Raw genomic sequence first — 15065 nt, 5'->3', positions numbered from 1 at the left:
GCTGTATATTGCGCCAGCAGCACCTTGTAAACAATTACATGGTGCTATGTAAAAGGAGTAGGTCTCATAATAACTCAAACGTAGTCCCACATACCTTGAAGGAAAATACTGAATGTAAGGTGAGAAACAACCGTATTAAGCGCCTCATACATGTGTATACGTTGTGTTTTATTTCATAAAAAACTCATGACACTGTCTGTAGTAGAGGAGATCCACGAAATCCCTTCCCTGCAATGCTGAATGCTCCATCATCAAGTCTACTATCCTCACTTGACTTCTCATCATCACCTCCGACCTGAAACATGACCTGTGAACTCTGACCTTCACTTGGTACTTTCAAGGAAACTCTGGAGGGCAGATTGAAGTAGTATGGGAGGAGAAGGTTCAGATTGGATATGGAAAACGTCTTGTTCTTGTAGTTCAGTTGCTGATCTTCCAAGTTGTGAACATCTGTTGCTTGGTCTGACCGTTGAAGGCTTGGTGCTGATACGGACATGTGAAGAGTTTTACTACTAAACTCTGAATTTGTTAGTTCAGTGGTTTTTGATACATTTAGAGTGTCATTGTGCGTTAAAGATTTTGTCTTGTATTCTATATCAGTGTTGACATTTGATATTTGGGTGTTGGAAATGGATCTAGTGCATTTGAGTTTCTGTATATATTCTGAAGCTGGTTGATGGCCTCCTTGGCTGGCTTGTTCATAAAGTTCCAACGCTTGTTCTCTATTCGTTGGTAAACCTGTGAAACATGAAATTAGTAGAAAGAGCAGTGTTACAATAAATACTTTATAGGTGAGACTGACATAATGGGTGTGTATGGGGTGTTGTTGCCAAGCAGTTGGAGCACTGAACTCGAGCTTTGGTGTTTTTTATTAGCAGAGTGTGGGTTTGAGTCCCGGTTATGACACTTGTGTCCCTGAGCAAGACACTTGACTGTACATGTATCTGCTTCTCTCCACCCAGGGATAAATTGGTACTTGTAGAGGGCAGAGATGGTTCTTGTGATTGATTGAGCTTAGTAGCGCTTATTTGTTGCACAGGCTGTAAACTCCCAAGGGAGCTGAGATGGTTCAAGGAAAGAATTAAGGGCCAGTAACCAGGGGTGATGATGTTGGAAGCACTTCGAGGCGCCCTTCCGGTGTGTAAAACATTACATAAAAACCAAATATTGTAACTATTCAGGACGCCTTCACTTAGCACTTAAAAAATCTCTAAATCATTATCCTTATGGGGCTTAACTCACCTCCTAAGCCCATTTCATGGAATCTTGCCAGACTATGTAGAGCCACTGGGTGGCTGCTCTGAGCTGCTTTGTGATATAGGGATGCTGCCATGGCAGTATTCATAGGAACACCCCAACCATGTTCATAGCAAAGACCCAGGTGGTACTGAGCCTCCGTGTCCTACAAACAGATTAATAAAGCAAATACTGAACATCAGTATGGAACAAAATGGCAATGTTCAACAGTTGCAAACACTTTCACAACTGTGCTGGTACAGTTCTGGGCTTGCCCTTAAAACTAGGCCGGCATACATTGTCTAGTAAAAACTGCTACGGGCTAGTAAAAACCACCTCTCAACTTACTTCTTTAAAACTCTCATATTTCTTCCATTCAGATGTGAATAATACATTGTTTTAAGTGAATAAATAACATTATACGTCATTATACTGGTTGTGATTGCTACCATTAATGCGTCAGATAGACACATTTATGACAAATACATGTTTAAAATCAGGGCTACTAAAACTTCCTGTGGCAATTTAACCCCAGAGTTTACAAGCCCAGTTGGCTACTTAACAAAAACCTTAAAGGGATGCTGCAGTGAATTAAAATAAAACAGTTTTGCTGTCATTTATTTCTGATATTTGTATTGAACATCAATAAAATGTGTTTTGTTTTTTTTCCTGACATATCTCACTTGCGTAATACGCGAATAAGTCATGCCCCCCCTTTTGTGGATTGTTACCGCCCCCCTACCATCGACGTCATGTCGGGAATTCAAACATATCGTCGGCAAAAAGAGTCTGATCCCTAACTACATGTGCCTAGGTACCAGGCCACACAGTGCACACGTCTCTATATGCACACAGCCCGACGGCTCGGGTTCCCGACATGACGTCATGTTTATGCTCCCTTTTAGGGGCGGGGTGGGTTCCCCTAATCTCTTGAAAACCATTTTTAAAATACTTGCGCATTTAATAAAAAATATAAAAAAATATTTCAGGTTTAAAAAGTCATGTTTAATCGTTGAAATTATTAAAAAAAACACTGCAGACACCCTTTAAGAGCAAGGCCTGCAGTGTTTGCTAACAGTTCAAACAAAAAGTTTAGACAAATTGCAACCAAACATAACCATACTCACTTGTTTTTTCACAGCTTTCTGTAGAAATGAAGCTGCTTTTCCCACATCTTTATCACTTGTACTGTTCAGGAAGTGGATACCTAAGTAACTGTTTGCCTGAAAAACAATCAATCATATAAATGTTTTAACTGATGACTGTGATGGCGTTTAATAGTCTATTGGGTTAGAGCACTGGGTTCAAACTTGGGTATTTCTGATCAGCAGAGTGTGGCTTCGAGTCCTAGTCTTGACATTTGTGTTCAATGGGACTTAAAGCTGATGGTTGGGTGTGTTGTGTAACGCACACAAAAGAACCCAGTGCACTTATCGAAAAGAGAAGGGGTTTTCGCCGGTGTTCCTGGTTTGATTGACAGCATATTGTGCCACAGCAACTTGTAAACCATTACATTGTGCTATAATGATAGGTCTCATAATTCAAACGTCCCAAATACCTTGCAGGAAAATACTGTACGTTACAGCGCCACTGAGTGATGGATATGCGTGGTATTTTAAGAAGCCACTTTTAAGTAAACAAAATTTCTCGTTAGTTACAAATTTGAAAATGCGACCTTTGTTTTTTACTAAGAAAGTTTTTACTGTACCTGTTTGATTCCCGCTGCCGCTGCAGAGTGAATAAACTTCATGGCTAAGGTGACGTCCTGTTTGACTCCACCGATACCATTCAGATGGAAAACTCCCAGGTTATAGTTTGCTCTAGGATGACCCTGCATTGCAGCCTTCTGGTACAGATCAGCAGCCTGTTAATACAAACAATTACCCAACTTATTTCACCCATATTTTTTTACTATCTTAAAAACATCTCTTTGAAATGCTAGTCTTCAAGATCAGTGTCAGTTACTTTTGTTATTTGGCTTGTCATGACCTAAATGTTAAGAGCAACAAATTCATGGTGTTTCTGATCAGCAGAGTGTGAGTTCGAGTCCCAGTTGTGACACCTTTGTCCTTAAGCAAGACACTCAACCAGATGGGACGTTAAGTTGTTGGTTGTGTAGCACATGTTTTAGTTTTATTAGACTTTACACTGTAAAAAAAACCAGTGCACTCAATATTGAAAAGAGAAGGGGTTCGCCCCGGTGTTCCTGATTTGATTGGCAGCATATTGCACCACAGCACCTTGTAAACAATTACATGGTGCTATGTAAAAGGAGTAGGTCTCATAATTCAAACGTAGTCCCAAATACATTGCAGGAAAACACTGTGTGTTAAAGCACCTTAGGCGCCACCCAGTTACGGATATGTGCGCTATCTAAGAAGCCACTATAATAACCTTTTCAAGCTCTTGATCCACCCCTCTACCCTGCTCATAGCAGACGGCCAGGTTAAATGTAGCCTTGCTGAATCCCACTTGACTACCCTGAGTGAAGTGCTGGACAGCTTTCTCAAGGTGGCCCTCTTGTGCTTGTTGCACTCCAAGGTAATTGTGGGCTTGGCCAATACTATCATCAGTAACGGCTAGGAGCTTGGCCATGGCAGTATCAAAAGCTGATACAGCAGCTGATTCGGGAACCTTTGAAAACAAAAAACAAATTCAAATTTTGTTTAACCGGTGGTGGATTTCACAAAGCGTTAAGAATAGTCTATTTAGTCCTAAAACCTAGGACTAGCTTTCAGTATATCTCCTAGGACTAGTCCTAAGTTAGGACCAGTCCTAAGTTCTTTGTGAAATCGACCCCAGCGATGAGAGTCATTGCTGACAAAAAAAAATCTTAAACCGGGATCCAGATCTTAGGAGGTACATGTACATTGAAATGATGGCACTTCCACCTTTTGGTAGGAGTTATAGATTCCAAGGAGCTTTTTGGAAAAGTCTACTGCGGGTCTGTGTGCTTCGCTTTTGAAAGCGCAAGGCTACCAATGCATTTTCTTATTGATAAAGGGTACCCTATGAGAGAGTTGTAAGTTTCTACTTGAGAATTTCAAGGGCACCAAGGTGGCATGGAGGCAACCGTCTGCGTTTGCCTCCATGAAGTATCCGGCCTGATTCTCAGTGCCAGAGAAGTTGATCCAAGAGCATGACTTAATTACGAAGAAAGTCTGAATTCAGATAAAAGTCGGAACAATCTCATCCCTGTAAACCATCAATTTTTGTAGTGACAAATAATTATGTTTTGTAGCCACCTAGTTATAGCACCAGAGGGGATTTTTCTTCAGCCAACTGTTTTTAATTATGTTTTGTAGCCACCTAGTTATAGCACCAGAGGGGATTTTTCTTCAGCCAACTGTTTTTCTTTGTTGAAATTCCAACCAAAGGAATTAAATAATCTGTTCGTAAAATAAAAATTTCACTGACACTCACCTCTTTTTGTGGAGTCTCAACCTTGACCGCTTTCTCTTTGTTCTGTTGACTCACTAAGCTCAAGGTCCTAGCCGGTTTTGACAGTATGGTAGGAAGTTTATCTGCAAGTGCATGTAGGAGTTTCTTTTTCCCATCACTGCTATCATCCGGTAGTGTTGCTGCCGTTACTGCTCGGCACAGATGAAGGCTAAACATAAGAGCTGTACCCTGTTTGAAAACAAAACAAAAAAACACTTTAATCATCTACTTTTCAATAAGGAAACCAAAGATGGATGGATGATACCAAAGCTTACATCTGTATGGACTGTAAAGGGGGGGATCCTGTTTTAGCTCCAGGATATACATGTAATGGCCCCTGGAAAAACACTAACCCACACTCTGAACTGGCCTTCAAGCCTTGTGTGTCTGGCGACTTGCAGAAGTTGTTAAAGAAATAACGGGTCTCAAACTTTATATTCAAAAGGACACCCATGTTTTTTTTAGAATTAAAGGGGAAAACAGCAATTTCATTGTTTTTAAAAAGGGCAACAGCATTTTTGTATTTTTGTTGAACTTGAGGTGCATTAAAGAACTTTTTTGTTAGTTTGAATTCTCTTAAATGTCAAACAAAACCCCCTGATTTGTTTGATTAATACTCTCTCCCCAATAGCAATACAGTTCCAACATTGTTGCACCCTTGCATGTAACACTCAGGAAAACCAATTAAGTCTGTTTTCTCATCACCTTGTTTTGTAGGTACATCATGTAAAATAAAACCAACTCACCCATTCCAGCGCATCCTGTGATGTATGGTTTTTATCTTTGCCATTGGATGACTCCCAGCGCTTCTTCTGTATAATGCTTCTCCAACCGTCCCATTTCCATTGTAGTGGTCTTATAAGGCTGTCAAAGGTTCCACTTTGGTTTAACAAGTGCGCTGACCTGCATAGAGTGAATGCATTGATGTTTACAAAATATCCAGGTTTTGTAGTCTCATGGCTTTATATAAGAAATGGGCACTGAAAAACATGTTTTATCATCTCTTTGCCTATTGGTATTTGCGATAAATGTATAGTTTGTGCAATATGATCTCCAGTGGTTTCTGGCTTCCAACAAACATTGCTGTCTTATTTTGAAGACAATCAGAGCGTCACATGAGAAGGAGAAATGCCTTGTGGTGCCCTTGCCCTTTCTAAAACGAAGCAGGGCCAAACTTCATAAAGCTGCTAAGCAAAAAAATTTGCTTAGCGTGAAATTTCTTCCTTGATAAAAACAGGATCACCAACCAAATGTTCACCTGATTTTCAGGATAAGCAAACACTTATGAGTACTAGTAACAAGCAATATGCAACAAATGGAAATTTCATGCTAAGCAAATTTTTGTGCTTAACAGCTCTACGAAATTGGGCCCAGGCCTTTTCAAGACCAGGAGCAACAGAGGCCACAGCTTGCGTGTAATTCCGAGTCTGATATTTGATGTTCCTTTTCTGTACCTATTTTCTGTCGGTGAGCACTCGGTGTTCAAGTACGCTGCTCCAAAACCGATCCTGATGTTATCTTCCTGTCTTATGCTTTGCTGGCTGCCGTTCCCATTCCAGGGGGGATGGGTCCCGCCGGCTTGAGCCTTGTAACGCAACCCTAAGCGAAAACAAGTTAGGCTAGATTTGAATCATGTCATAAGTTAGGCTTTTCAATGTGATTTAAACTAGCCAAAGAATTGGCGATTTCTTTACAAATGCTATTTTTGTCTTCATGATTGGGGAAATTATTACTTTCCAGAAACGTTTTAAATTATAAGCAAGTTAAGCAAGTGTTTAATTTTACAATAGCTACAAAATAAAGTATATTTTAATTGATTTTAAGCCACTTCACCAGACCAGTGCAGTGTGCCAAAGTATTAAAAAAAAAAATTATATATTTATTTTATTTATTTGTACTTGAAAACTGTCAACCACTGCCATGTCAGATTTTTGGCCCTAAACATTAAAAAATAGATTTTTTTGAGTGAATGGCATTTCAAAGAGTTTCACCCGCTCTGACGATTTTTTTTATACTTTTACTTTTAATGGTCAGGAACCATGACAAAAATTTAAAATGTTTCTTATAAAACCATGAATTGTTTACGTGATATATTGTCGGGATCCTGACAAAAACTTTGAGCACTTTATTTCACTGCTACTAATAATTGGCGGACTTTTTTGAGCAATGGCTCAAATGAAAGCTTGTAACTTTCTCGACCCCAATCAAAATACCTTTTGAATTTTAAATCAAAAATTTTGGGTAAAATCGGCCAAAAATCTGACATAGCATCTTTAATCAAGCAAGGCTGGCACCCAGGATAATTTTGTTTAGTTGCAATTTAAAAGCACCATTTCATTAAATTTCAACTTTAATCACAGGCAGGGCAAAGTATAAATTCTTCTTAAAAAATAAAAAAAGGGGGAAAAAAGGCCAAATACGTAATGTAGGCATCATAAGATGTCTGTCTCCATAGTACTACCAACCATCATCAGGGCATGTTGGACGGCCAAGTGCCAACACAGAGCCCCCCCCCCCCCCCCCCCAAAAAAAAAAAAAAAAAAATGCAGGGGCTAGGCCAACAACAATTCTTCCATATACCACGACATGTGAATGTATATTGTTCTGAAAATGTATGAACATTAACCATCTTAACTGTTGGTATTTGTATACCTTAAAAAATACCACGACTGGGGCAAAAACATTCCGCTAAATTCAATCCCTTATTTATTAAATCTTAGGAATACATCACATGACCCAATGTTTAGAACTTTAAAGAATGGGCCCCGGCGATCGAGCGACGACACATAATGACAGAAGATAAGTGCAGTAATCCACGCATCAAATTGGACTGAAATTTGAGCACAAACGTAACAAAATCACCATCAAACTTACCCCTGTAAAATCCCCTGCACATCATCTTGGATTTATTTGGTAGATCACGGGTAGAGGATCAATTGTTACCCCTATTTTACTTTCATTTTTGAGAGCTACTTTGTAGCTTTGAACTTTTCTGTCGGGTTTGTTGAGCCACCGTAGTGTGTTTCGCTGGTACTTTGTTAATACGGGGCATGCATTGTAGAATGTATACAAAATTGAAAACCAGCTAGCTTTTCTGTTGAGATCAAAAATAGAGATGATGTAACGCTTCATTAATCCGACGACTGTTGTATGCAGTTGCACCTTGGTTGACCATAGAGTACTCTATGGGTTGACGTACATAATGTTCGTTTAATTATTGGTTATTAAACTTTCGGAGAAAAAATAAGTAAGTATTTAAATTGATGAAATTTCGTTCAATTTCGCTGAAATATCATAGATACTCGATAATGGATAAAATATGAAACACAAAATTGTTAAAAGTATTGTAAAAAATAATGCCACTTGTTACGACGTCAACGAGTCATAATGTAAAGTGATTGGTCAGTTTTGGGGGTGTGTCGCCTGCCGTGTATTGTTTAGCTTGTTATTGAGTAGTCTTGATCAACGACGTTCATTTTTGCCGATATCCATAGAGCTATATAATATCGCCACTAAAATTACTGGAGAAGTTATATCTGTATCATACAAACATCTGGATCAGATGTGTAGACTTGTTCAATCCTTCCATATCAGCTCTGAAACAGTCGATGTAGCGCCCTCTACCAGTGACTAAAAAAAAACAGGGTTTAAAAGTTGTTTATACATGGTTTCCATGTTTAGGGTATGTGGACGGTATAAAGAATATGTGTTTTGAATACGATAACTGTATGTACACTGAACATGCATACTACAAAATAGGCCCAAGCTGTTATACACATTAAAGGGAAGGTACACGTTTGGTAATTACTCAAAACAAACATTAACTTAAAAACTTACTTGGTAGCGAGCATTGTAGAGCTGTTTATAGTATAAAACATTGTGGGAAACGGCTCCTTCAGAAGTAGCATAGCTTTTGAAAAAGAGGTAATTTCTCACTAAAATAATAAAAGACCTCTAGCTAGAAGTATTTTATTCCTATCTGAAAGCACACAAATTCGTCCAACAAGGGTGTTTTTCTCCCAACTCCGATGACCAATTGAGCTCAAATTTTCACAGGCTTGTTATTTTATGCATATGTTGAGAACACTGGTCTTTGAGAATTACTAATAGTGTACCTTCCCTTTAAAGTTCTAAAAAAAGATTGCAACTCTATTCATTTGTAATGTGTCAAAACACCTTGAACTTTAGGTAGCGGGTTTTCCCCAAAATCGAGCACGCAATTTTATATATCTTATTGATTTAATCGGGCGACGCAACTTCAGATAATTATTTTTCTCACTTCCACTGGTGCGTAAAACCTTCTGATTCTTCACCTTTTTCTGAAGGTAAAGTATATAATTATTTTGATTGTTGAAATAATGACTTTCATAAGGCACTGGACAGTGGACACTATTTTGTAGTTACTCAAAAAAACTTTCAGCATAAAAGCTTACTAATTTGGTAACGAGCTTGAGAGTTTGATGGTATTACACAATGTGAGAAACCATGAAAAAGTGTAGTTTGTTTTTAGAAAGATGTAGTTTCTCCATGGTGCCTATCATGGCAGCAGATGAAAGCAGGGCACCAAACGGCGCCCTCTAAAGAAATAATGTAGTATAAAAAGGACTTTCTCACTAAAATATTTGAAACTGAGAAAGATTTCAGGCCTGGAAGCCTTTCTCGGGAATCTGAAGGCACCCCCACTCAGTGTGTGTAACAATGGTGTTTTATCTTTCAATAAAAAAATTCTCTTACAACTTCGATGATCATTGTGCCCAAAACTTTCACGGAGTTTTTATTTGATGCATTATGTTGGGATACATCAAGTGAGAATACTGGTCTATGACTATTACCAAATTACTTGTCCTGTGTCTTTAACTTGATTTACTTCATTAAAGGCAGTGGACACGATTGGTAATTACTCAAAATAATTATTAGCATAACACCTTTCTTGGTGACGAGTAATGGGGAGAGGTTGATGGTATAAAACATTGTGAGAAACAGTTCCTTCTGAAGTGTCATAGTTTTCGAGAAAGAATTTTCCACGAATTTGAGTTCGAGACCTCAGAGTTAGAACTTGAGGTCTCGAAATGAACCATCTAAACGCACACAACTTCGTGTGACAAGGGTGTTTTTCTTTCATTATTATCTCGCAACTTCGATGACCGATTGAGCTCAAATGTTACAGGTTTGTTATTTTATGCATATGTTGAGATACAGCAAGTGAGAAGACTGGTCTTTGACAATTACCAATAGTGTCCAGTGCCTTTAAAGTCAATACGTTATTTAGTTATAAATCATTCCGACCAATCAATTTTGTGATATTGCAATTTAATATAATACACACTATAATCAGAAAGTTTTTTTATGGCAATCATTGTAATGGTTGGTTGAGAAATGTTCAATTCAATGCACGCTTTCAATGCATATTTCAATAATGATTGTCAATGTTTAATGAGTCCATGCGTGCGCACTGCGTGTTTATCTAAAGCTCAAAGCAACTTTGTGGGGACGTTTTTGCACACAGTAATGCCTATTTGGGCAAGTCAATTTGAAATAATAGGTCCTTTGTGATAATATGTTTCTAGATGTCAACAAACCTAATTGAAATCAACTTCATAATGATTTCCTTTTAAGCTGTAACTTAATCCTTTGAGACGATCGTCTAAAATGGCCGCAGCTCCTTCATCAAAAGACGCGGTGAGACGTCGTGAAGGCAACACGCCATCGTAAGTTTACAGTTAATGTAATTATTAACTAGATAACTGGATTTGTGTAACCAGAAACAAAATGGGTTTCATTTTGTAAAGCTGTTAATGTTTAAAGGGAAGGTACACGTTTGATAATTGTCAAAGACCAGTTTTCTCACTTGGTGAATCCCAACATAAGCATAAAATAACAAGCCTGTGAAAATTTGAGCTAAATTGGTCATCGAAGTTGCGAGAAAATGATGAGAAAAAAACACCCTTGTTGGACGAATTTGTGTGCTTTCAGATACGAATAAAAGACTTATAGCTAGAAGTGTTTTATTATTTTAGTGAGAAATAACCTCTTTCTCAAACTCTATGCTACTTCAGAGGGAGCCGTTTTTCACAATGTTTTATACTACCAACAGCTCTCCAATGCTTGTTACCAAGTCAGTTTTTAAGTTAATATTTGTTTTGAGTGGTTACCAAACGTGTACCCTCCCTTTAAATAACGTCAAGTTTTATACACTCTGACAGTCTAGCAAGTGACAATACAGTCTGATCTTTAAGAAAAATGTATATTTCTATAATGTTGTGAGTACAGTCTGCCCTGGCTAGGGATGTGACGGATGTAGAAAACCCAAAATCTAAAATATTAACATAGTTTGTGCTGTGGTTGAATGGGTTTATTTATGCCCGAATGACTTTGACTCGTACCTGCTTTCTCATGCAAAATTTACGAATTCTTTACAAGAGTTTTTGTGTTTTTTTGGTTCGTTCGTTTATAAGGTCATCGCTGGTTCTGTTTGAATATGTATTACAGAAATGAAACCGACCTGATGTTGATTGGTTTGTTTGGGTGTTTTGGTGTTTTAAAAGGATTAGTGTTCCAATAGAAAGGTTGTCGAGTGATTACTTGTGCTTGTCATATTATTGGATTGGTCTTGGGATTCCCAAGAAAAATATTGTTTCCGCAATGAAGAAGTACTTGGACTATTATCTCCAAACTTGGTGTGTTGTCACTTTCATGTATGGGACCCCCTCAGTCAACACTTAACCCCCTCCCCTCCATAACCCCACTGACCCACCCCTACCCTCCCCATACCCACCTAAACCTCTTCCCAACCCCTCCTCCGATGCTGCATCTTCCCCCACCCATCCTTGCCCTTCCGTGCACCTCTTCACCCTCCCCACCCTCTTCCCCAATACTTCCCCATCCCACCCCTCAATATACCCACTGCCTTCATTCACCCCTCCTATTTTGTGGACCACAGATCATTTGAACGAGTTGTGTCCTGCGGGACATTTGTGTGTTTACAAAACATGACTTTTCATGTTTACACAACGTCGACTGTTTTTGGAGACTGACTCGGTGGGACTGGGCAAGTCTATGAATTTCGTCCAGATGTTTGTGTGATACAGATCTTCTCCAGTAATTCGTGGTGCGATATCGGTTACTCCGATGACAAATAAACGTCGCCAATCGAGACTTATTCTTATACGTGATTTCTTTAAAATAAAATAAAAATATGCGAGAACGATTCAGAGTTTGGATGTGGCAATGTCATAGTGATGAATAATACAAGAAATAAATGCTTATTTCGTCTTTTCCAACAAACTAGATCAATTTTAACAACTCTTTATAACACAGTGACATACCGCATCTTGAATATCAACTCATCGACAAACACTCCCAGATAAAGCCAGTCCTCGATGAAATCCGTCGAAGTCAGGATACCAGTCCATTTCTTGCAGTCGATCTTGAAGGAGAATCTCTGAGTCGCAAAGGAGAGCTTTCGATCGTCTCCATAGCAACAGATGACGACATCTATTTATTCGACATCAAGAAATTGGGTAGAGAGGTTTTTGATAAGGGTTTGAAGAGTATCTTGGAGGACTCGTCTCGAGACAAGATCATGTTCGACTGTCGCCAGGACGCGGACTGTCTATGGCATCAGTTTCGTGTCAGGCTGGCCAATGTATTGGATCTGCAACTTATGGAGGTATTTTGTCATTCTATGGTTATTCATATCTGTCATGAAGCTTCCCTACTCTGTCCACTTGCCCCCCCCCCCCCCCATATCCCCAACCCCAACCAAAAGAGATCGAGAAAATGTGAAAAGCGATTAGTTATTCAAGTGCGTCTGTAGGCTTGATAAATTATAGGCCTACAAAAATAATGGAAGTAAACACACGCGCGAAATTAGAGCCCAACATCATAGACTTGATTCAAGTCTCGTTTGAGAGGTCCATGAGCAAAATTATCGCGCCAACTAGCAACCGTATAACGGTGCGCCCTCACCGTTAAATTGTAGATATTGTGGTTCGGAGTGGCGCGGCACGGGTTACGCGATGGGACTATACAAATAAAAGGACTCTAACGGGATTGGGACTTGAATCAAGTCTATCAACTTCACGGCTCTGCTTACCACATATTTGGGCTGCTCGTAGGCTAGGCCTTATGGAGCATGTCAAGCGTTTGCATTGAGCTGCTTAAGCACCGTATTATAGTGGGTGCGTTCGTTTAGCTTCCCTGGGTCGACCCTGGTCTGCCCCGGTACGTTCGAATAGCTTTGACGGGGCTCACCCGGGTCAGCCCCCAGTTCATCATTTTATTTGAATGATCATCATTTTATTTGAATGATTGGAAATAATAGATAGAGTATAAACCCCCAAAATACAGATTCATTCCTTAGTATAGTATCCAAATAAGTATGTAATTCCAGTTTCATTCTACTTCTTACGGCCGCATGTTCATCATGGGTTGGCGTGTTAGGATAACACTTGAAACCAATTTTTGTCTCCTCAATTTGTAAACATAGATTATTCATAATGAAGAACACCCAGATCCAGAGTACCCCCAAAAAGATAAAATTCCTCGCGTTGGAGGCTTTTTATACTGTCTCAAGAGATACGTCCATGATGACGCCCTCATCGACGCAAAGGAGGCAGGCAAAGACATCATGTTGGAAGCCGGTATTTGGATGATCCGCCCCATGAAGGAAGTACTGTTACAGTATTCAGCTTGTGACGTCAGAGGGTTTTTCCAGCTGTACAGTCAACTGGAAGATGGTCTTGGCCCCCATGACATGAAGCGCCTGCGCATTGCGTCCAAAGTGTACCTGGACTTAAAGCGAGAGCGTAAGACAAGGAGTTACGATGAGTACGAAAGCAATCGGTATTTACCGATGTACGTAATTCCGGCTAAGGGTAGCTTACGGTTGCCCTTTTGCGACACGCAATGTTTCAGTTGCAAACGGGATTTCCCGCGATCAGATTTCAAAAGATATCATCTGCGAAATGGTACACAGAAATGTGCTGTGTGCATTAACAGAAAATGGACGCACATGCGTATTGGCTCTTTTGCCAGCAGGCTCGCGATGCCGCAGCTGCCAAGGGGGTTAGTTTAGACTCCGATTCTAACTAGAGGGAAGGGGTTATTGAAGGAACATTATAGAATTGGTAAGAAGAAAAAAAAACGTCTAAGATCACAGATTTACATCAAACTTACACAGTCTTATGATGATGATAGTAGAAAAAAAATCCTTTGTAATATTCTGTCTGTAATTTAATGTCATATTGATGAGAATTAAATAAAACAAATTTCCCGTTTGAAGTTAATCGCCCAGTGAGCGCTTTATAAAAAATGAAAAAAAAAATGAATCGATGTCGAGAAATGTGTAATCGTTTTTCACTATTTTCTCGTGGCTCATATGGCCGATCGATCTCAAACTTCTACAGGTTTGTCAGATGCTGTGGATTACATAAAGTACTGACACTGCCAATCCTGTAATTCTGTAAACCAATTAATGTAAATTTATATCACCAAAGTGGGTATCGAATTTGCCTATAGGTCCCATGCGGAGATCAGAAATCAGTATTAGTCATGCTGTGTTTGTTGAAGCGTTTGTCTACAATGAAATAGTTGTTTTATTTTACAATCACTTTTGAATTTTAAGTTGAAAGAGGATCAAGTGTCTGAAATATTCATTTCCCCATCAATCATAGTATTGACGGTGAAAACTGATATCGTTTTTACATAGGCTAACCACATTACATGTACTTTAAGCGAAATTATTCTCAACATACTTTGTGCTCATCTAAAGCTGCTATACGCCTCTCTTAATATTTATGCATGAGGTACGTCACAATGCTAACTCAAAACGAGGCGATGGGCGCAGTCACTGCAAGTGATGGGGGACGTGCACCCATAGCCCCATTTTGAGTACGAATTATGACGTCATGCATACATATTAAGAGAGGCGTATATAGCTTCACACCAAAAGTTTTTATTGCCATGAATTTTAAGAGTGAATACCTTCCCCTTAAAAGCATTAAGTGATCTTGTGATATTTTTGTTCCATATTCGAATTTATAATAAACCCATGAATGTTCTGTGATGTCCAATAAGAAAGTTATATACCGGCGAAGTTGAATTGCTTGTTATTGGGAGAACAATAGGTGGTACTATATAACACCCAAGCAGATCCTTGCCATTTGGTTGGAGGATCGTCCGTCACGTGATAGCAAATAAATGTACCATTGCACGCTGAGTCACTCACCGTGCTTTTTCGTTCCATCCGAAAAGTACCATTGCACGCTGGCAGCGTGCAATTGTACTTTTCGGATGGAACGAAAATGCCGAGTAAAAACATCACTGCGTGCGCGTGCCTTTGGTAACGCAGCAGGTGTTATTGCAAGGCATAAAAATAAGTAAAATTT

General features: G+C 39.2%; 2 protein-coding genes across 2 annotated transcripts; one reads left to right on the top strand and one right to left on the bottom strand.

Moving 5' to 3' along the window:
- Nucleotides 1-44: 44 nt before the first annotated feature.
- LOC117293296 lies at nucleotides 45-7696 on the bottom strand. The gene is made up of 9 exons (XM_033775539.1): nucleotides 7552-7696; nucleotides 6132-6276; nucleotides 5424-5580; nucleotides 4660-4866; nucleotides 3631-3870; nucleotides 2945-3100; nucleotides 2364-2459; nucleotides 1243-1402; nucleotides 45-738 (listed from the first exon to the last, which is right to left on the bottom strand). The coding sequence occupies exons 1-9, from the start codon at nucleotides 7574-7576 to the stop codon at nucleotides 185-187; spliced, it is 1740 nt and encodes a 579-aa protein (XP_033631430.1). The 5' UTR covers nucleotides 7577-7696; the 3' UTR covers nucleotides 45-184.
- Nucleotides 7697-8865: 1169 nt separating this feature from the next.
- On the top strand, nucleotides 8866-13753 carry LOC117293480 (piRNA biogenesis protein EXD1-like). Its single transcript, XM_033775829.1, has 4 exons — nucleotides 8866-9002; nucleotides 10294-10385; nucleotides 11995-12346; nucleotides 13166-13753. Exons 2-4 carry the CDS (start codon nucleotides 10327-10329, stop codon nucleotides 13751-13753), a joined length of 999 nt encoding a protein of 332 aa, XP_033631720.1. The 5' UTR covers nucleotides 8866-9002; nucleotides 10294-10326.
- Nucleotides 13754-15065: the final 1312 nt, after the last annotated feature.

Source organism: Asterias rubens, chromosome 8, assembly GCF_902459465.1.
Source record: "Asterias rubens chromosome 8, eAstRub1.3, whole genome shotgun sequence".
In the NCBI taxonomy this organism is placed as follows: domain Eukaryota; kingdom Metazoa; phylum Echinodermata; class Asteroidea; order Forcipulatida; family Asteriidae; genus Asterias; species Asterias rubens.
This window is presented reverse-complemented; position numbering and strand designations above follow the sequence as displayed.